Source organism: Medicago truncatula, chromosome 6 (assembly GCF_003473485.1).
Source record: "Medicago truncatula cultivar Jemalong A17 chromosome 6, MtrunA17r5.0-ANR, whole genome shotgun sequence".
Lineage (NCBI taxonomy): Eukaryota > Viridiplantae > Streptophyta > Magnoliopsida > Fabales > Fabaceae > Medicago > Medicago truncatula.
The window spans coordinates 745,323-767,471 of record NC_053047.1 but is presented as its reverse complement, the minus strand read 5'-3'; the positions used below and the strand labels follow the sequence as shown (position 1 = coordinate 767,471).

At 30.3% G+C, this 22,149-nt stretch overlaps 3 protein-coding genes across 4 annotated transcripts; all 3 read right to left on the bottom strand.

The window, feature by feature from the left end:
* Positions 1-4,955: 4,955 nt before the first annotated feature.
* LOC11439437 (agamous-like MADS-box protein AGL17) lies at positions 4,956-5,903 on the bottom strand. The gene has a single exon (XM_003618128.1). It carries the CDS (start codon positions 5,901-5,903, stop codon positions 4,956-4,958), a length of 948 nt encoding a protein of 315 aa, XP_003618176.1.
* A 3,936-nt stretch (positions 5,904-9,839) lies between these two features.
* On the bottom strand, positions 9,840-14,195 carry LOC11425321 (uncharacterized). Of its 2 annotated transcripts, XM_003618127.4 has the most exons (6): positions 14,000-14,194; positions 13,776-13,886; positions 11,990-12,052; positions 11,394-11,659; positions 11,181-11,228; positions 9,840-10,263 (listed from the first exon to the last, which is right to left on the bottom strand). In XM_003618127.4, the coding sequence occupies exons 1-6, from the start codon at positions 14,094-14,096 to the stop codon at positions 10,138-10,140; spliced, it is 711 nt and encodes a 236-aa protein (XP_003618175.3). In that variant the 5' UTR covers positions 14,097-14,194; the 3' UTR covers positions 9,840-10,137. The 2 variants fall into 2 exon arrangements, with proteins under 2 accessions (XP_003618175.3, XP_024641265.2); XM_024785497.2 differs by lacking the exon at positions 11,990-12,052 and having other exon boundaries at positions 14,000-14,195.
* A 2,875-nt stretch (positions 14,196-17,070) lies between these two features.
* On the bottom strand, positions 17,071-19,254 carry LOC11434421 (sirohydrochlorin ferrochelatase, chloroplastic). The gene is made up of 5 exons (XM_003618125.4): positions 18,914-19,254; positions 18,765-18,826; positions 18,023-18,133; positions 17,721-17,813; positions 17,071-17,470 (listed from the first exon to the last, which is right to left on the bottom strand). Exons 1-5 carry the CDS (start codon positions 19,143-19,145, stop codon positions 17,342-17,344), a joined length of 627 nt encoding a protein of 208 aa, XP_003618173.1. The 5' UTR covers positions 19,146-19,254; the 3' UTR covers positions 17,071-17,341.
* Positions 19,255-22,149: the final 2,895 nt, after the last annotated feature.

The following is a 22,149-nucleotide window of genomic DNA, read 5'->3' as shown; positions in this document are numbered from 1 at the left end:
TTGCTGCGAACACAATATAAGCATGTGTTCATACCATTGTATGATATATTTGGTAAAAAAAACAGTGTAGTATATCTAGAAAAATAATATAATTTTTAATTGTAATTAAAAATTCAATAAAATATTTGTAATTATATACAATAAGCAAGCAACAAGACAACTAGTAAAAAAGAGCAGCAAGGTAAATATAATTACTCAAATAGTGAATGTACACAAAATCAATGGAAGCACGAAAATTGTAACTTATCATGCTGCTTTAAACAAAAATATAGAAGATAGTTCATACGACATTCAAATTAAATCATCCCATAGCTACTCTTTATTACAAGGTATTATTATAAAAGTATTCTATGCTTGAAATCGAATAGAGTTATCAAATTCTCAGATGTACATTCTAACATTATGAGTACTAAAGATATATAGGGTTCAATCCCAGCATATAACAAATAATGGATTTACACGAGTAGTAAAAGAGTTCGACCCCTTAAACAAATGAAATGGGAGAATCAACATTGTGTACCCACAAATTTCACGACAAAATTTAATCATTGATAAACGATGGTGAAAATTTCGTATCATTTCATACCAATATCATGATAATAAAAAGATAAATTTTTTATTTGTATATGGGCTCAAAAGCTCGACTTCTTTTTCCAGTTAAAAAAGAAAAGAAAAAGGAACGTGTAAAAAAATAGAGAATGAACTACAAATGCATGGACCATAATATATTAAAGTTTAATTTTGAACCATTAGTATAAAAAATAAAGAGAGTTTTAGTTAGTAAATTACAATCAAACATTACTTAAAAAAATTACAATCAATCATATGAATGATTTAACACGAAATAATATATATGTATTGACAAATGCAATTGATTTATACCATAAATCGTTAAACACAAACATAGACACATATATCAACACGGATAATAATTTAAAAAAAAATATAATTTAATGTAATGTAATTATAAATGTTGTGTCGGTGTCTGTATCCGATACCAAGACACCCTAATTTGAAGAGTGTATTTTTCTTAGCTACTTGCATAAGACAAAAGAAAGATATTTACTCAAAAGAGTGTCTCCTCACAAAAGCTATTTGTGCAAGTGCAACAAACAAAAAAAATTACGAAAGGTTCCCCCAAAATTATTGAAATACACAAAATATAAAAACATACATACATATGCACCTCTAAACGATAGCCTGAGAAAGTATCAACACTCAAACAAAGAATAAATTATGCATTTCATTGATGGAGATCAAAAGAAAGACCTTGAACATAGTATTTAATCCAAACTATGAAAGAAATTTTACCATCTCGATGATTTTACAAAACAAAACAAAATTATGTTACAGGTTTATTAATCAACAAAACAAAAACAAAAATAAAATTATAGTGGCAAATAAGAAAATAAAAAACAAAAAAGCAAACTAACCTTGTTTTTCTTCTTCTTCTTTTACTTGTGTCTTCGTTTATCTTTTCTAGCCTTCCACACACTGTTTCTCTCCTCTAATTATAATGTTATTTTCTCCACTATATGTTTTACTATATATAATAAAAATGAATCTTCTCTCAAAAATAAATGAAAATGAATCTCTCAAAAAGGAAATAAAAAATATAATATATACGTTTCTCTAATTGTGAATCTCTAAAAAAAATGAAATAAAAAAATAATCAATCAAATTGAAGGTGGATTATTGCCCAATTTATACAATAGGCACGTGATCAAATTAAACTTTTCAATTAAATTGAAATTGAAGTATTCGATATTTTTTTAATGGATTCAATCGATTTTTATGTAACAATGGATTCAGTTGATTAATGTTTTTAATGTGTTATGGTCCGATTATAAAAAAAATAAAGTGATTTCCGTACTTAATTATTTAGATTAATTTCTTGGACCAAACTTTACATATCAAAACTTTGAATTATTACGGTCCCTTTCTCATGAGGCCGGAGTGTCAATAGAAAAATATTAATCAAGAGATTTTCACTTGAATAGAAGGCAAGCGGACAACAAGCTGTGTCGTCAGACGTTTTTGGATGGCAAAATCAATGAGTAAATAGTCAATTTCCCTCCTGAAATTGTAAGTTTCATCAATTACCCCCCTGAAATTAACAAAACTTCAATTACCCCTTTGAAATTTCAACGTTAGTCAATTTACCCCCTCCGTCAAATTTTTCTGTTAGTGAACATGACGTTTTACAAATACCCCCCCTGAAGTTTTGCACTTATGTGCAAAATGCCCCCTAAACTTAAAAATTTATATTATTTTTTTCTTAAAAACAAACAATTAATAGTTAAATATTAAAACTAACTATTAATTTTGGAATTTTGGAAAACTACATGCATATATACATCAAAATAGGCTCCAAAATGGGGAAAAATATGTATTTTTTAAAGTGACAATAATGGGATGATTTGTGGATTAATATTGGGGGTTGTGTAGTTTAAATGGTTTGAGCAAATTGTTGAAGGAGTTAAAAGACTAAGATGGTGAAGGAGAAAATATAAATTTAAATCTTATTATTAATTTGTTTATAAACCTCTAAAAATAATAATTTGTCTATTAGAAATAACCATTATTGTCACTTTAAAAATACACATTTTTCCCTATTTTGATGTATATATGTATGTAGTTTTTCCAAACTCCAAAATTAATAGTTAGCTTTAATATTTAACTATTAATTGTTTGTTTTTAAGAAAAAAATAATATAAATTTTTAAGTTTGGGGGGCATTTTGCACACAAGTGCAAAACTTCAGGGGAGTATTTGCAAAACGTCATGTTCACTAACAGAAAAATTTGACGGAGGGGGTAAATTGACTAACGTTGTGAAATTTCAGGGGGGTAATTGAAGTTTTGTTAATTTCAGGAGGTAATTGATGAAACTTACAATTTCAGAGGGGGAAATTGACTATTTACTCCAAAATCAATACTCGTAAAATAGCAAATTGTTTTGTGTTTGTTTTCTAGAACAAAAATCAGTTTTTTTAAAATGAAAAATCACATAAAATAAATAATTTTTCGATAAGCTACTAATATTAGCTTCTAATTTTTCTTTCTTACTTTTTTTTTTTTGGAAAATATTCAACCAACGAAAGAAAACTTCTAAAAGAGATTTTTGTTTTAAAAATGATTTTTTTTTTTTCATGAAAAAGATATAACAAATGAGCTCTTAATATTCTATTATGGTTTTGATTCCAAATAAGGGTGAAAATAGGTTGAGTCAAGTTAGCTTTACAAAATTTAAGTCAAACTTTGTCAAAAAGTTTAAGGCACTGTATGATATTTAGTTTGGAGAACTGATACATATACACACTTAGCTGGCCAACCCCCTTTTACACCCTAATATGTGGCATTTTTAATTAATTTTATCAAGGGTAATTTTGTCAATTCGCGTTCACCTTCTCTCTTTTATCTGAAACACGTTATTTCTTCCTTCCATCCACTTACCTCTTTCTCTTCACCCCTCTTCACCACCACCTACCTCCTCCTTTCTCTCACCGACCACCGTCAACACCGCCGCCCACCACCTTTGTCCACCATATCAACGTCAGATCTCACCGTTAGATCTCACAACCGTCGTATCCTGTCGTCTCACCCTCGGATCTGACCATCACCACCGTCGTTGGGTATATCAAACTCACCACCAGAACACATGCAACGCCGACGGTCATGAACACAGCACAGGACAAAGGTGAGATTGAGAGTTCCGTGAGAGAGAATTGCAGAGAGAGATGAGCTGTGTGAGGAAAAACAGATTTCAAGGCTTCTTCATTTTCTTCCCAAAGGTTTTGTTCATCACACTTCTTCACGACCAGATTTCAAATTTTTTATTTTATCTCCTCATTCTAAATAACATACCAGTAACAAATAAATCCCAAAAGTTCTACTTGAAAACATGCACAACAGATTGAAAAAAGTTTTGTAGCATAATTAACAACAAAATCAAACCCAAATTTTGCATAATATTAACAAAAATCAGAATGAAACTGAAAACACATAGGTCACAATTGTTGGAATAAATAAAATTCATTCAACTGAAAGAAAAAAAATTGACACTCTCTTAGGCGTTCAACAATCTTAAAGATTTGTCTGTAGAAAATCAAAGATTTGTGTGCCGTGAGAAAGAAAGCCCTGAGTTTTCAGTATTTTTTTAGTATGTTTTATTGTATTCAATAATACTTATTATTTGAACCGTCAGATTAATCAAATGGCTAGAACGATGCAGACAAGATGTTGTGTTGATTTTCTTCTTTAATTAATAAAATAAATAAATGCCACATAAGGAGTGTGTATGGATGGTATAAGGAAAGAGGGTGTCCATGTATAATTATTCTTTAGTTTGCAATAGACTTATTTTTAAATCCTAAGTTTTAACCTTTTGGTATAACTTGTTAGCATTTTAAAAAAAAAAAATAATAATAACATAGAAGTTCATTTCTTTTAAGAATATGGACATAATCAACACTTACAAATGACATACAACATGTTTCTAGTTAATGACCCAAATAGAGAAATACATTGTGATGATATTGAACCATATGATATTGTGTCGTTAAATGTTTTCACACAAAGTCTAGTGTTGAACAACAAACTATAATTTATTGTTAGAAAGTAAACAGACATTTATTTAAGTAAAACAATTATATGACTAAATATTTGTTCCGTGAACATAAACAAAGATAATTTTAATTTTTCATCAATATGAGTACATGCATATGTCAAAGGGGACGTGCATGTGTTAATACATATAACATTCAATTTTCAGTAAAAACATAACAAGTAAGAAAGTTACCAAGCTATTTGTTCCATTTAAAACTAAGAAAAGAAATTGTTATACTAGTTCAATAAACTAAACAAATAAACGGTAATAAAATCTAGAAAAATTATTAAAACCAAATACAACAATCTTATACTAAAAAGCTAGTATGGATGTCTAAAGCATTACATGCTACTTCGTTCCATTCTTGGAGTTGAACAGTTGAGCTTGAATACTATCTATATCATAGGATCCATAAAGTAGATATTCATGGGATAGGTTTGCAAGATTCTGAAAAGGAGGAGTAGGCATAGCAATAGGATATGATTGCATTATCATTGCATTTCCATTGTAATAGTATGATGGCAAGTTTTTGTCATTTTTAACTTCATCCTTCTTCTTCATACTGATTTTTGAATCATAGGTAACATTAGCATCAATATGCTTGCTAGGGTAATAGTAGGAGCTTTGTGCACTGGAAACCATAAGAGAATGTTGAGAGCTTTGTCCCAATCGAATTGGCCAAAACCCTAAGGGATTTTTATCACAAATATTCATCAATGGAGAGTAAATTTTAACTTGAGATATGTTGGTATGCATGAGATTGAAGTTGGTACCTGAATTTGAGGTCAAGTAAGGAGAACTAATAAGGTTATTGACCTTGTATGATTCATCTTTTCGCATATTCATCTTTTGATCACATGCGTCAAGCTTAGAATCCAAAAACCTAACAAATGACCTCAATTGTTCATTTCCAAAAGAATTGTAAGATTCATCCCAAGTTGGATACTTCATCTTTAACCTCTCTTTACGCACTTTGTAAATCTCCAATTCAACTTTTTTCATCCTTTCCTTAAAATATTCTTGAACATCATAGGTCTTAGGACGCCTATCAATTGTTGTCTCATAGTACTTTTGAAGAACTCTTTGTACCTCTCTTTTGTCTTTAGGCCATGTTTCAGGTTCAATATATCCTTGGCCTTCAAGGTTAGGAGCGTACAAGATCAAACAAACATCAACATCACAAAGAATGGAAAATTCCTTTGCTTTCTTTATTAAACCATCCTTTCTCTTTTGCAATGTTATCTTTCTAGATCTCTCCTTTTGAATGAGTTCCATAGATATTCTTCCACGACCCATTTTCTACGAACACAATATAATCAAGTATTCATAATGTAGTATAGTATATTTGGTAAAAAAAAACATGGTATAGTATATCGAGAGTAATAGAATAAATTTAATTTTAATTAAAAATCAAACAAAATGTTTGTAATTATATACAATAAGCAGACACCAAGAAAATAACTAGTAAAAAAAGATAATTAGTCAAATAGTGCATTCTAACTTAACAAAGATGTACACAATCAAACGGAAGCAAGAAAATTGTAACTTATCATGCATGCAAGGATGCTTTGAACAAAAAATATAGAAGACAATTAATAAAATATTCAAATTAAACCATCTTATAACTATACCCTTTACAAGGTAATATAAAAGAAATCTATGTTTCAATCAAAAAGTTGTCAAATTCTCAAAAGTGCATTCTGTTGATATGAGTTGGGACCCTAAAGACATATAGTATTTGATCTTTGCATCTAACAAATTTATAATCCTCTAAGATACAAGTGCGTTAAGTGTAAAATATGGATTATTTTTAAATAAGTTGTTCAAAATGACAATTAAAAAGATCATAGTGGAAATGTAAAGTAGACAACAAATCAATATTGTACCAAAAAACAAATAATTGTCTTAGAGGTGTGTGGTTAGAGCCACATAACGGTCATAACTATCGTTGTAATTTAATCATTAGTGTCATTATTATTAATAAAATTTCTCTTTTTCCCGATTTGTTTTTAAAAACAACATAATATATTAAAAAATTATGATAAACAAAAATGAAATGAAAAATCACATGAAGTAGCATCTAGAAGGTGATGCACCCATAACACTTGTTTGTAGCCAAATAAATAAATACAATGATTAGGGTATTAATTCTCCTAAAAAAATTGATGAAGTATCAATTCTTTCTCTCTTTCCGTAGTATTTTATTTTGCTTATCAATTCTTTCTCTTTTTAAATCCATAAAAAAACGCACGATCAAAGTTGTTGGCACATAATCTTTTATTGTTTATTTTGGATTTTGGGTTCACAAAACTTGACTATTCACAAAAGCTATAATTTACCACATAAAATTTGCCACAAATAAAAAAAAGTGAAATATGTTTCCCCAAAACTATTGAGATACACCAAACATAAGAACATGATACATATGCCCCTCTAAACTAGGGCTTGAGAGAGTATCAACGCCCAAACAAATTAAAGAAGAGGTTGCAAACTCCACTAATGGAGATCAGAAGAAAGAAAAAAAACCTTGAATCTAATATTTAATTCAAAACTACGAAAGAAGTTTTACCATCTTCCATGATTTTACCTTGAACTTTGTAAAATTGATATGACTAAATAGTTTAATTATTAGAAATTCAATTCTTAAAAATAAAAGAGTATTTGTAACGTTCATTTTAATTGAGTTATGCTACGGTTACTTGTAAAACTGTTTTACTAATCAAACAAGTTATTTAGTTTTAATTTTTTTAAAGCAATGAATATTTTTAAAAGAGAATTCATATACTATATGACTTAATCATCTAAATCACACAAATTATCAAAACCTACTATATAATTTATGTTATAGGGGTATAAGAGAACCACTAATTCTACAATTTAGATCACTAGTACTAGTCATTGGATCATCTCTTACCTCTTAATCAAAATAAACACAAAAACAAAAAAAATACAAACAAACAAATTAAAAAACCAAATTTTTTGGAGGTAAATAAGAATAAGAAAAGAAAAGACAAACTAACCTTGTTATTTTTCTTCTTCTTGTCGATCTTTTCTAGCCTCCAACACACTTGTTTCTTTTCTCCAATTATGTTATTTTCTCCACTTTATGTTTTACTATATATACCAAAAATTAATGGGACAAAAAAAGGAAAGAATAATAAATTTTTCAATCAAATTGAAGGTGGATTTTTGCCCAATTTACAGTAGACACGTGATCAAATTATACTTTTCAATCAAATCAAGATATTCAAACTTTTTTTTTGTCAAGTAGTCTAGTGGCTAGAGCTCGCACAATTTAATTGTGGAGAAGTGGAGTGTCCGGGGTTCGAACCCCGGCTCCTGCATCTAATATGCAATATCCCTACCAACTGAGCTAAGCTCACGAGAATTTTTAATGGGTTCAGTTTATTTTTATGGCAACAATGGATTCAGTTGATTAATATTTTTAAGGATTTTATGATTCCAATTAGGGGTTTAAACTAGGCTTTGTAAACTCTAAGTCTAACTGTCCTCGTAAACTAACTCAGCTGGTATAGACAATGCATGATATATATAAGGTTGGGATTCGAACCCCGACCACCACCAAAAAAAAAAAAAAAAAAAAAACTCTAAGCCTGATCAACAAATTTAAGGTTATGTCTCACTTATAGTTTGTCCTAGACTTATTTTCATACCTGAATTTAGCTTATTGAAGGTCTAGTATAACTTATTAGCATGTTTAAATTCCATTTTATAAAAAGTATTTAATCATGTTTAGATAGACCAACAAACTAAAGATACTAGTGTTTTTTTTTTTTTTTATAATTATGTTTTGAGAGGAGAATGTAGCCATAGTTTTTTTTAGGGGGATTGTAGCCAACAGATTACAGTCGAATTTGGGTTTACTAAAATCCATTTCCACTTATAATCCGAATAATCCGAGGGTTGACGAAAAAAAAGACTGGTGCTAGTCACACCAAAAAAAAAAGGTTACACTCAAATTTATTTAAAATTTTACAATAATACCAAAATTGCTCTCTTCGTGTAAATTTTTAAAAATCCATCTTTTATGATCATTCTGAACCCTTACCCCCTTTCATCCACAAATCACCATAGATGTGCAACCAATATCTGAATCAACATCTTTGTTATTGATCTGTACTATATTCATAAAGGTTAGTGAATTTCATGAATTTCATTTTCGATGAGTTTCTATTTGTTTATTGTTTGTTTTGGTATGAGATATGTCTGTCAATTTGATTTTATGTGAGAGGTTAGTGTAAATTAAGTTTACGTGTATGTATATAAAAGGGGTTAGTGTAGTTTACATATGTAGGTTAATGTAAATTCAAGTTTACGTATGTTCAATTTAGGTTAGTGTAAATTCAGTTTACTTACATTCAATCTAGGTTAATGTAAATTGAGTTTTCTTATGTTCAATTTAGGTTAATATAAATTTAGTATACGTATGTATATAAGAGGTACTGTAAATTAAGTTTACTTACGTTTAATCTAGGTTAATGTAAATTAAATTTACTTATGTTCAATATAGATTAATGTAAATTCAGTTTACTTACGTTCAATCTAGGTTAATGTAAATTAAGTTTGTAAATTCAGTTTACTTACGTTCAATTTAGGTTAATGTAAATTAAGTTTACTTATGTTCAATTTACGTTAATGTAAATTTAGTTAATTTGAAATTTTTATTTTAGTTAAATGGTATATTAGTCATTCTAGGGTGTAACTTATTTTTTTTGGGTGTGACTAGCACCGGTCCAAAAAAAATGTGATGATTATGACCTTTACGATTAAAGACCACAGATTGTATCTACACAAACACTCATTACACTTGACGCGATGAACTCATCCAATTTCCTAATCGATAGGGTTTTTTTGTGTTTGTATTGCGAAAATTATGAGATATATTTTTATATGGAAAAGACTCTAGTACTAAATTTTTATTCATCGCTCTACATATATTCTATAGAGTTAAGTTGTAATACAAAAAATATGCTCAAAAAAAAGTTGTAATACAAAAATATATTTTTAAATCATATATTTAAATAAAGAACAAATCCTAACAATATTCTAAACAGAAATATAAATTAAATCCTAATGATATTGTCCCCTAAACAAAAATCTTAATGATGTCGTATATTTATTTTAAATTTAAAATCTAAAAAAATGAAATAAATAACAAATCCTAACAATATTCTAAACCAAAATATAAATTATAAAAAAAATATTTAGACATTTTATTATGAACATTGTTAGGATTTGTATTTCCAAGTAAAGTCTAATTAACCACTTGAGCTCTGATGAAATATAATATTTTTATTTACAGCAAAGTTCCCAAATGGGTTCACCATTCCACTATCTAAAATTATAAACATGAGCTTGTTAATCACACTAGAAGACTTGAAAAAGACAAGCCCTTTTAAAGAAACAAGAAAAAAAAAGTCTATAAAGGTGTAGTTTAGAGTTCGATTCTACTACCATAAATCCCCTCTCCCCTAACAAACTAACCACTAAAACTTGCCTCCTAAGATGGTTAATGTGGTAGAGTCCACCATGTACCAAGAATTCCAACCAAGGTGAACTTGTGATCTCTTACTTCAACATCAGCCAGGCAAAGAAGCTTATAGTCCTGTACTTCAACTTTGCTGGCATAAAATGACTGCAGATAAAAGAAGAATCGCCATTATCAGTAAAATTCTTAGTATATAAAAGTTCTTTACCAAGTTCCCTCAATTTTATTGTTAAAATACACATAACAAATTCACAGTCAGCATATCCAATATATTGAAGCACACATGATTTTACCCGAATATCTAATGTTGCCTCTCGAGACCACTTAATGAAATCTATAGTGGGACAATACTTTGCAAACAGAAATCATATAACTGGGCCATGTTTTGGATAAACAATTTAATTACGTGCCTGTAGCAGAAGCGTTTATCATATAAATGCTTATGTATAAGCTATTTTTTCTATAACAAAAGATAAAATAAAGTCAACCATTTTTACTAACTATCCTGGAGAGCTTATAGAAATATATGCTGAAAATAACTTATGAACATGTCATAAGTTGTTTCCACAAGCTCTCTCACACTTTCTCACAAATGTTCATGACAGTAGATAATCTCAAATAAGTCAATACAAACAAGCCCTAAACAAGCATAGTAATGTGGCAGATTATCAAACAATGTACTCTCTGCCAACATTGGGAAGTATCGGGTACAGCTAAGTGTAATGTAATATGCAGAGAGTAATGGTATTATATAGTTGGGCATTATTATATAGTTGGGCATGAAATTGGACCATTTATGCGATATTAAACTATATGTTCCACAAATTGTCTTCATTACGACGCAAATATATAAAAACATTGGTATCTAAACATAATAAAATCATCCCTCAAAAAAAAAAAATCATGTAATTAAGTGCTAGAGAAAGAGCGAAAGAGATCCATTCCTTCTATAAGTAAATCATAAAATAATATTAGATATCTGTGTAACATACTAACATGAGAGAAAAAACCCGATATAGATTTCCATGCTACAACAAAATCAATTAAAAGAGACGAGGATGCACCTTTCTGTCAAAAAACTTGGTATCTTTGCATATAGATTGTCGGCACAACTGCAATATAAGAATTTGTAAATCAACACATTGTCAAGTAAAACAAAATCACGTGAAGTTACCAAATGAAAAATATTATGACAGTTGAACAAAATGGCAACAAATAAATTCAAGTATGCTGTGTAGTATACACTTTGTGAAATTATTATTACTGCAGTATCTGACCTGATCAACAAAAACATAGACAGAAAATGGATTGGGATTTGTGCTGAGAAGGAATAAGGTAAGTTTGATGAATAATATTGTAAATGGGTAATCCAAGTTTGTAAGCACTGTCGCAACGAAAAAAATTGGCAGCCAAAATCTCCTAACCAATTTCCAGAGATATTCCATGTATCTTTCCAGCCAAATTTTTACAAGTAATGTCGTCAATGGGTAGTCCAAGTTTAATGAATCGCTACGACGATGATCATCCACCAAAGCATCTTCAGCTAATTGTTGGAAATAAAAACGGTCAAGTTATTAAGAGAAATGCAGGTTGGGAGGACAAATTCCAGCAAAATTAACAGAAAACAGGGTTGTCAACTGTGGATCACGGAAAATAAAAATTTGTTCAAATTCCGCTACGCAAAATGATATAGTGCCACTATAGCTGCTATTTGACAATATTTTGTACTATATAGCGTATGACTGAACAATAGGTCAATAGAGATTTCCTAAAACTTCGCTATGTGATAGCGTTGCAAGGCCCACTATTTCCGCTATTTAACAACATGGCAGAAAAGCTAAAGTACATAATACCAATCAAATATGCAACTCACCATTCGTGGCATAAGCTATAGTTGATGCAGTTGCAACCGACACGCCTAAGATGCATCCAATGCCTGGAATATGTACCAGACAACCCAATATGGCATAACAAATGTTATTACTACAGATAAAGTAATCAAAAGGATGTGTTAACTTCAACTTCAAACACAATAAAATTCTACAACGTGTTTGATTTGATGAAAACATTTTCAATTTTCACTTTTAATCACAGAAGTATAACCTTTTTTTTACTTTCTTCTCAGTTTCAAAGATCTAGATCAACAGTAAGGATTATCAAAGTATCTACAAGGAGTACTTTGGTTAGGCTCCTAGTTGATATCGGATTTCAACACTGACTATTTATGCATAGGGTTGGACATTTAGAGCCATTAAGTTTGCAACCCTCAGCATCATCTACGGGTGGCCTAATATCAAAGTTTTATATAGGTTCTGTCACCGGTTTAAATTTAAAAATCGAATGAGCTTAACTCAGCGCAAAAGCTACAACCAAATACTTAGATGATCCAGGATTTCAACAATAATTAAAAATGAAAAAAAAAAATGTTGTTGTCTATTCTGTCATATCACCATGTCGCATTGCTACACAACAGAAACTTGTAAAATTAACAACCCTGCCGCGGCTTAACCACAAAACTAAGCTTGTATAAAAAATCATCTCTAGCTAATTGATTGATACAAGTTGTTACAAGTTTCCTATTGTACAATTTATAATCAATAGTATTGGCAGTCTCCCTACACAGAACTTATGAAACTAAATCTTCTTTAGCACGGATTGGAAAAGTTAAATAAAGCCAAAACCGTTTTCCTATAAGCTGATTTCATAAGTTATCTTGCAAAACTTGCAGAAATAAGCTAAAAACAGTTTATGGACACGTCATAAGTTGTTTTCATAAACTCTATCAACAATCATACAAGTGTTTAAGTCAGTAGATAAACCCAAGTATATCAATCCAAACCAATTCCACATTATCTTGGAGAACTTATAGAAATAAGCTGAAAACAACTTAGGGCATGCATAAGCTGTTTTCATAAACTTTATCAGACAATCTCACAAATGTTTATCTCAATAGATAAGCTCAAATAAGTTAATCCAAACGAATCCCACATTGTTGATCGGGATTAAATGAATACAAATTTGACACTTATCATAATTCACATTGCAAATACGCAATGAATCATTAACACAAACACGGGCACTAGACACACAAATACGCAATGAATCACTAACACAAACACGGGCACTAGACACAATATTGATACAGACACGTCAACACAATGGCATAATCGAATATAATCACATGTGTCGGTGTTGTGTCGGACACTACCATTAAACGTGTAGGTGCTAGACACAATATTGATACAGACACGTCAACACAATGGCATAATCGAATATAATCACATGTGTCGGTGTTGTGTCGGACACTACCATTAAACGTGTAGGTGCTACGTAGCAATTACATGCTTAATAAAACATTGGCTTAAATATGTCTTTCGTCCCTGCAAATATAGGTCATTTGAATTTTCGTCCATGAAGTTACTAATCCTTCCAATCTGCCCCTTCAAGTATTAATCATTTGACTTTTGGTCCTAATTACATCTGATTAGTAACTTCAGGAATGAAAATTCAAATGACCTATATTTGCAGGGACGAAAGACCCATTAATTACCCAAACAAACCCATTTATTCTAAAATCTTACATAACCAAAACCAATATTAAAAATAATGATTAAAACTAATTAAAAAACAAAAACTAACAGAATTAGTTAAAATCTTACCAGAATAGCGGAAATTACGGAGGTAGTTAGAAGTAAGATTAAGAGGTTGTTGAAAAATGAAACCACGTTTTGATTGTGAAAGTTTCAAGATTTTAACTTTCAGTTTCAAACCTGAATCAAAAATGAAGAAAAAAATTATCATAAGAAAAAAATGAAGTTTTAATGATAATTTTTCAATATTGAAGAAGAAGAAGAAGAAGAAGAAGAAGAATGGTACTGCTTACTAGTGGAAGTGAAGTTGTTGAAACGAGAAGTTGAAGGGAAAGATGAAAATTTGAAGAGATTAAGAAATTTTGTGTGACCCATTAACAAATTCTTCATCTTTCTTCAAGTCAAGTATTTTTCTTTCTTCACAAATGACACTTTTCTCAAAGAGAAAATTGGAATTTGTCTCTATGGGTGACAAAAGAGAAATAACGAAGTATTTTCTTTCTTGTCTCTAATTGGAATTTTTTTTTTTTTTTCAAGAAGCATGTTGGCTAGAATTCAGCTTACAAGATGTCTGGAGTTCGAACCTCAATCCCATATATAATAATGCATTGTCCTACTAACTGAGCTATTTGAATTTAATATATTTAAAATCGTTGTAAATTTGAAATTATAGTTATAATCTTATCCAAACACACATTTTCTTAAGGTAAATGTGTAGGTACATTGGAGTTTGGTTAATTAGTCAGATTAAATTTGTTTAATATTTATGTTTATTTTAAAATAAATTAATATAAAAATATGACATGATATTTAATAATCGAATGAGAAGTACATATCCGATCAAATTGAATGAACATCATTGTCTTCACCTTTTTCTATAAGGTTATCCATCCATTATAGGACTATTAATTGTCAAATCACGCTTAACTAATAGCGATGGTGATGGAATACAATATTGAAGAAATGATATTTGTACAACTATTTTATGATAATTTTTTACCAACTATATTTTATACTTAAATTCTTATCCTCTTTTTTCTTTTTTTCCTTGTATTGTTTTTAACCGATAAGTAAAGATAGAAAGAATTGTTGTCACAAAAATTGTGATAAGCAAGTGTATAAATATAATCACTTTGTATATGTAATAGCATTTAGTCTAGCACACATTATTGGTTAAAGAAGAAATCATTTATTGACTTTTTTTTATGTTATGTCATATTGTCCCTTTTAATTTATTTTTTTGACAATCCCTTTTTAATCATTTAATTATTGTGAAAGTCAAATCCTTTATTTTTTTTCTTTTTAATTATTAATATTTTTTTTCCTTCTAAAAGTTGGTTTCATTTTTTCTTAAAAATTAAATTGAATTTTGCATTTCTTTAACGGGTAAAATGAATATTCGTTCTACTCTTAAAACGAGTACTTGACCGCACCAGAGGAGAATGCAACTACTTAGCTTAGTTTACGGAGATAACTTGTATAATAAGTTATCGAGTTAGTTAGTTTGATCTTAGTATTCCATTGTTGATAAGAACAAGCTTGCATTTGTCGGTGAATCCACTCCAATTCCCGATCAGTTTGATTTGAATCGAGGTGTAATCACCTTATTTGCTCTTGGTTTATCAATTTCATTTCTGAATCCATAGTACAAACCATGGTTTTTCATGAAAATGCCATTGATGTATGAGAGGACCTTAAAGAACAGTTTTTTAAAGCTGATAGGATTCATATATCAACTTTACATAACATTATGCAATTAACAACCTCTAGCAAGGTTCAAAATCTGGTTTTAATTATTTCACAAAGATGAAATCCTTGTGAGAGGAGTTGAACTCTCATAGACCTATGTCTAATTGCACATGTGTTCATTTATGTCATTGTGAACCGGTCCGACCGTAAACCGGTGGCATGACCGGTTCGAGCTGCATGATGGATCAGACATGCATTTAAACCGGTGACTAGGCCGGTTTGGTGAACCAAACCGGGTCAAAGCATCACTTTTATTTTTTTGTTAAAAAAAATTGAGAAAAGAGAAGATGGTCTCAAGTAGATCCGAATAAGGGAAAAGACAAAGTAGCATTGTGTGTGTGAATTTGTTGGATAACATAATAAATTTAATACTTAATCCAAAATATTAGAGAGATAAGCATATGAGATGGGAGGAAGAGAGAGGTGAAATGGGTTTTAAATTTTCTCACTTGCTTTGCCTTTTATATTCACTCATTAATTTTTTTATTTTATTTTTTTTTAACAAGGCCCTTTTTTTTTTTTTTTTTTGGTAGATAGACGAAATGGCAAAGCCATTATAAACTCACACACAAGTGGAGGTACCGGGGTTCGAACCCCGATCATGGCATCCGGCCTAACAATTTCGGCATTTTGCCAGTTGAGCTAGAACTTCTGGATACAAGGCCCTTTTTATTTCCTCTAAAAAAGACTTTTTTATTTGTATTGAAATGAATGTTGGTTTTTTTTAATATAGTGGTGGCCTCGGCTATTTTTATTTCAATTTAATTAGCGTATTGTAACGGTGTATAAATATTTTATACACGTATCTAATTGTGTGTAGTCATGTCAATTGAATAATATAAAAAATATAAGTTATCATATTCATTAATAAATATGACAATACATCTACTTCTTCAATCTGGTTTAATTATATGTGTTTTTATTGAGACCAAGTTATATGATCGAGTCATTCGGTTTAATCCGATTCAGTCATGCAGTTCAACCAGTTACTCAATGGTTCGACCAATGACTCAGTGATCCAATGACTTTGCCGAATCGATGACCAGATTTTTAAAACTATGAACACAATACTTTTGTAAATTTTCATGGACTAATGAATTTCATTACTTTGACATTTACGTTGGAGGACGCGATTATCCAAGTTGCAAAACAGAAGGTCATTGGAAAATAAATAAAGAACTAAATGCGACGTCCAATGAATGTTATCCTTGGGGCTCCTAAACATATTCTTCATTGAAATTTATGTAGATCTTGAATAATTAAAATTCTTTCTTTCTCAAATTTTTCTTCTCATTTCTTTTGATGTAAAAAATTCACCTAATTCCTCTTGCTTTGATTTTTGTTTTGCTTTGGACCCCAGTGAGATTCTACCTTCATTGCTGTAATTAATTTTGGATCTTTTCTATGTGATTTTACATGTCTCAACTCAATGGCTCTGTGTATGAATAAAGATCAAAATTGTAAAAAATAAAATAAAATAATATATATATAGACAAATATTATTTGTAAATTAATTTATAACAAAGATTGAACTCTGGACCTCGTGCATAAATTAACCCACTTTATTAGTTTTCGTGAGCTTAACTCGGTTGTTAGGACACACGAAAAATACATATCTAAATATAATGATTCGTTAGCCGAAATTTAGTCAAAATTAATCCACTTTATTAATGGATACATATCAAAATCACTAAATATACAGATTCGTCGTGCGATTTAATTTAGCTGAAACTGTTAGGTCGAAGGCCGTGATCGGAGTTCGAACCAAAACGTCAGACTACTTATTATTTTCGTTTACTTAAAAAAACGATCAACTTATTATTTTTGTCTACTTGAAAAGCAATCTGCTTCTTGAAGTTATGGATTCAGAACTTTTGCAGCTGAATTTAAACATTCCTTTGGCTTCCAGCTTCTTGCTTGAGAATGCATTTTCCAATCCCATCACAAACTGAACACTCTTCTGCATCACCAGCTCCATGCTTTAAGCAACCATTAATCCTATCATTCACAATATCCTGCAACACAACAAGATTGTTTCAAGTTCAAAATGAAAGAAACAATGTAAAATACATCGGTTATTCGGTACTTTAGAGCGTGTTTGGTCGACATGTTAAAAAGGGACACAACAGCGTAGGAGTTCATAATTATGTTATGGTGGCTCACTGTGATTTCGACAAACTCACTGTGTTACCAAACAAGCACTAATTCGTCTCTGAATAGGTGAGTTAATGTAAAAATGAAATAAATTAATAAAAGACTTCATACCACAAGTAGCACATGGAGTCCAAGGGGTGCAGTAATAAGGTATGACACACCAGGGTGTTGCTTTGCTGCCTCTGCACTCAAGGCAGGAATATCCTGCACATAATCTTGCCGAATTAGGATTAAGTTTGAGCATTTGAGACATTTTCAACGAGATTGATTTTGATACACCGTAACAAATCACAACCAACCATACGTGTGACTTTAGAAGTAGTTACGATTAAAGTCGGACGTTTTTAATGATCTAACGGTTATGATTATTTGACAATGTAAAAAATCTAAACTGCAGTTATATGGACATCTACCTCATTAAAATGCTTCCCGGTTGCGAGGAAAAAGGGACTGATAATAATGCGGTGTGCACCTTGCTGAACACAAGATTGAAAAGCATCTGCAATTGATGGTTTTGCTAGTTCCTGAAAATATTTATAAATATTATGAAGCCCAAGGATAATGCTGATAATCATAAGATAATGCCAGACTCAGACTTCTGTTTCGATAAACAACTTAATTAAGCTTTTATAACATAAAGTTTATTATATAAGTGCTTATATATAAATTATGTCCATCATATAAAAGTTAACATAAAGTCAAATTGTTTTAATATAAGCTATCCTAGAAAACTTATAGAAATATGCTGAAAACAACTTGTGGACATGTCATAAGTTATTTCCATCAGCTCTATCAAAGAGTTCTATAAGTGCTTATGGTAGTAGATAAGCTCAAATAAACCAATTTCCTAAAAGTTATATAGATAAGGTTTTAAATCACGACAAAGGTTATACTACAATCCTTGATATATTGTGGAAAAGTACAGTTAAATATGGCTCATCGACCTCAATTATGGTCGGATTGCAGAAGACATAAGGACCTTGACTGATACAGACTCAATCGCGGCCGCGTTGTCGAGACATAAAAACCTTGACGTTACAGTCCAAATCGCAGTTGCAGATGTTTTATGAATTATAGGTATTACCAAAACTCAAACATCTTTCTATCATCAGAGGCCTAACATTGAAAAAAAACAAAGGATTGAAGAAAAATTACCATATGAGCAGGCTCCACAATCTTGTATCCAGTTTTGTTTCTAAACATCTCCACAAATTTACCTGAAATTCAAAACAAGACAACATTTTAAACATCAAAATTAAATCATTCTCAATTTCATATAACTAATTTCAACAAACAATTCTTACTAAGCATGAGGTTGGCTTCTTTCCGATTTGAACCATGATCCACAATTATCACTGCATCACCAGGACCAACCCCAGAAGAGTTTTGAGTGCTTAATAGTGACTTTGAAGAAAAACTGAGAGAATTTGATCTTTGATTTGTTCTTATTTCACATGCAGAAAATCTAGTACATAAAGATAACAGCAAAACTAACTGAAAATTAACATATTTTGTGTGACACAACAAATTCTTCATCTTTTCCTCAATTCTTGTTTCTTACCAATTGACAAAATTTTGTGAAGATGTAATTTTAATAAATTGTAAAATCTCAAAGAAAATTGGTATTTAAATGCCAACTATTTTTTGTGCAGTTGGACATGGACCACAAATATCAGCTTCATGCAGAGTATATTTTGTTTTTACATAAGAGAGTAACTTCTTAACCCTTGGTTTAAATCAATTGAGCTACTCATCCCATGTTTAAAATGAGTAGTACAATCGAAGTAAAAATGAATTACAGTCTCTAATGAAAACAATATGAACCAATTGGTAGCATAGCTCTTAGAAGTCTTCGACCCACTTTGGACGCCCTTTAACTTCTTCCGGTGTCTCCACAACACTCGCTCAAAAAGAAGCAAGAAACCCTACGCGGGCATAACCAATCAAATGCCGAATGAGGCAACAAAAATTTAACCATCAAACAAAAACCACAACGCAAGATTTAACTACTTAGAGTAAGCAGCGATCCAACATTGGATATATTAATCTTCTTGCAAAAATTTCAAAAATCAGAGAAATTAGTAAACCGCTAATTTCGTTATGATCTTACAATCTCTCCTACTTTCTCTCCAACGTTTCCGTCCGTCTCATTAGTCAAATAAATATACAACCAAGGACTAACAGGACCGGTGTGACAAAACGTTAGAAACTACTTATATTTCCATTTACATGGAAACGAAGTAGGAAATAAAAAAAATAAAAAATAAAATGAAACTGGACAGAATCTTGATTTTACTAAAAGGGGTGGAAGTAAAAAAATTCTGATTCATTTCATTACGTTTTGCCTTTGCATCAAACAGTCATAGATTTGTATCCTTTCCACATTCACATACAGTTCATTTTTAATCCCATCGTAGAATCATTGTCAAACTTGAGGTGCAAAAGTGAACATTGACATATTCCACCGGTGCCAACTGATAAGAGTTTTACATTGGATGGAATATGTCATCTCTCACCTTACAAGCCGGTTATAGAGGTAAATTAAGTCCAGCTAAATTCTAAGATTATCCCCAAAAAGTGAATGGTAGAGTGCAAGCAGCATATGAAATGCTTCCAATGAAGAAACTATGTGACCCTTTGCTAGTTTATCCCCATTCTGTTAGTAAATTCAGTCATGTCCTTGACACAATCGAACTCTACGATAAGGCTCATGCTTGTGGCCTATCCCTTGAGAAATGTTACCAATCTTGATTTCTAAAGAGAACTTGGCATAACTTAGATTCATTACAAAGGAGTAAGAAAAAACGAACTGTATTAATGGGCAATCGAAATTAAGTAACATGGAAAAAAGGCGGCTATACATGTTAAATAGTTAACACAAAAACTAATTAACAAGAATTAAGTACACTTCATCTAGGGCAATTGATCGCTTCTTCTTAGATTGGGATTATTGGGTGGACCATAGCTGCCAATCCAACTGCACGTAATGCATTCAAAAATTGCATCAAGCCACGATTCCCTTTATCATCACTCTTACTTCTTGATACTTTCTTGCCACCCTATGAAACTTGACGGATGTACAATATTGAAAGAATGAATTTTTCAATCGAATAAATCTAGACCTTGTATATGTTCCGCTTATAATGATACTCAACATAAGAGGAATCTTCTTTTGGATGCTTGATTTCAACACGTGTTAAGCTTTTTTGGATGCTTGATTTCAAGACGTATTAAGCTTTAAAATGTACAAAGTCTGGAACTACACTAAGTAGACATCATTTGCAGCCAAAGCAATTTGCTAACGTTATGTGTGTAGTCGGATATCATTTGGCTTCATATTTTTTTTTTTTATTTACTGAATGATATAAAAAGTCATAAAGAGAAGAAAAAAAGAAACTACAAAAGAGTTGATGAAGATAAGTAAGAGACCAAATAAATAATTAAACTTTAAATACCATTTTGCTCCCTCAGCTTATTTTAAAAATTCAGTTTAATCTTTAACTTTAAAACTGTTCAATATGATTCCTTAGCTTATTTTGAAATTTCAATTTTGAGTCTTAACTTATGTAAGTTAATGCAACTTAGTCTTTTAATTTATAAAAATTATCGTATCCATCTATTGAGGGACCAAATTGTATTAACTTACATAAGTTAAGGGATCAAATTGACCAATTTTATAGTAAAGGGGACCAAACTAAACCTTTAAAATATATTTTTTACGTAATATTTAAAATAAGTTAAGAGACCAAATTGAAAGGTTTAGAGTTAATGGACTAATATGAACTTTTAAAATAAGTTAAGGGATCAAAGTGATATTTAAGCCAATAATTAACATAGTTGATGTTCCTTGTTTAATTTCAAAGTGGTAGCTAATATAATTTAAAATTTAACCGTAAGATAATAGAACGTTGCAAAATTTTCTCCTCTTTTTTTATATATATATAAATTGATAGATAACAGATATGTAACACATAAATGTAATAGAATTTTAAACTTACAATTACTTTATATTTTTTCCCTAAAAAAAAATTACTTTATATTTTTAACGTATATATTATCCATTTTTATATGACATACATGACTTAAGAGTCATATTTAATACATGAAGAATGACGGGGATGTATACTCTTTGTATTATATTTTGGTGGTTCATGCATGTGGTTAGTTTGTTGTTTGTGATTAAAAATATATGACTCTAACGTTCATATTTAATTCATGAAAATGAGAGAAAATTAATTATGTGTGAATTGTTTAATATTTAATTTTTTTTTTACTTAAAATTAGTGATATACTGTATTAATTGTATCTTTATGATTTCTTTAACTAATAAAGTATGAATTCACCAAAGTATAATAGGTTTTCTTTTTGTTAACTGATTTAAGCAAGTTGAGTGAATCAATTTACTACAACATTAAATATTGCAAGAACTTGAATTTTGGGTGATTCACTTAGCGAATTGCCTTGGCCCGTTTTTTCATATAAATAATCTCATCAATCTCTTCTTACTAAGCATAAGATTGGCTTCATTCCGATTTGAACC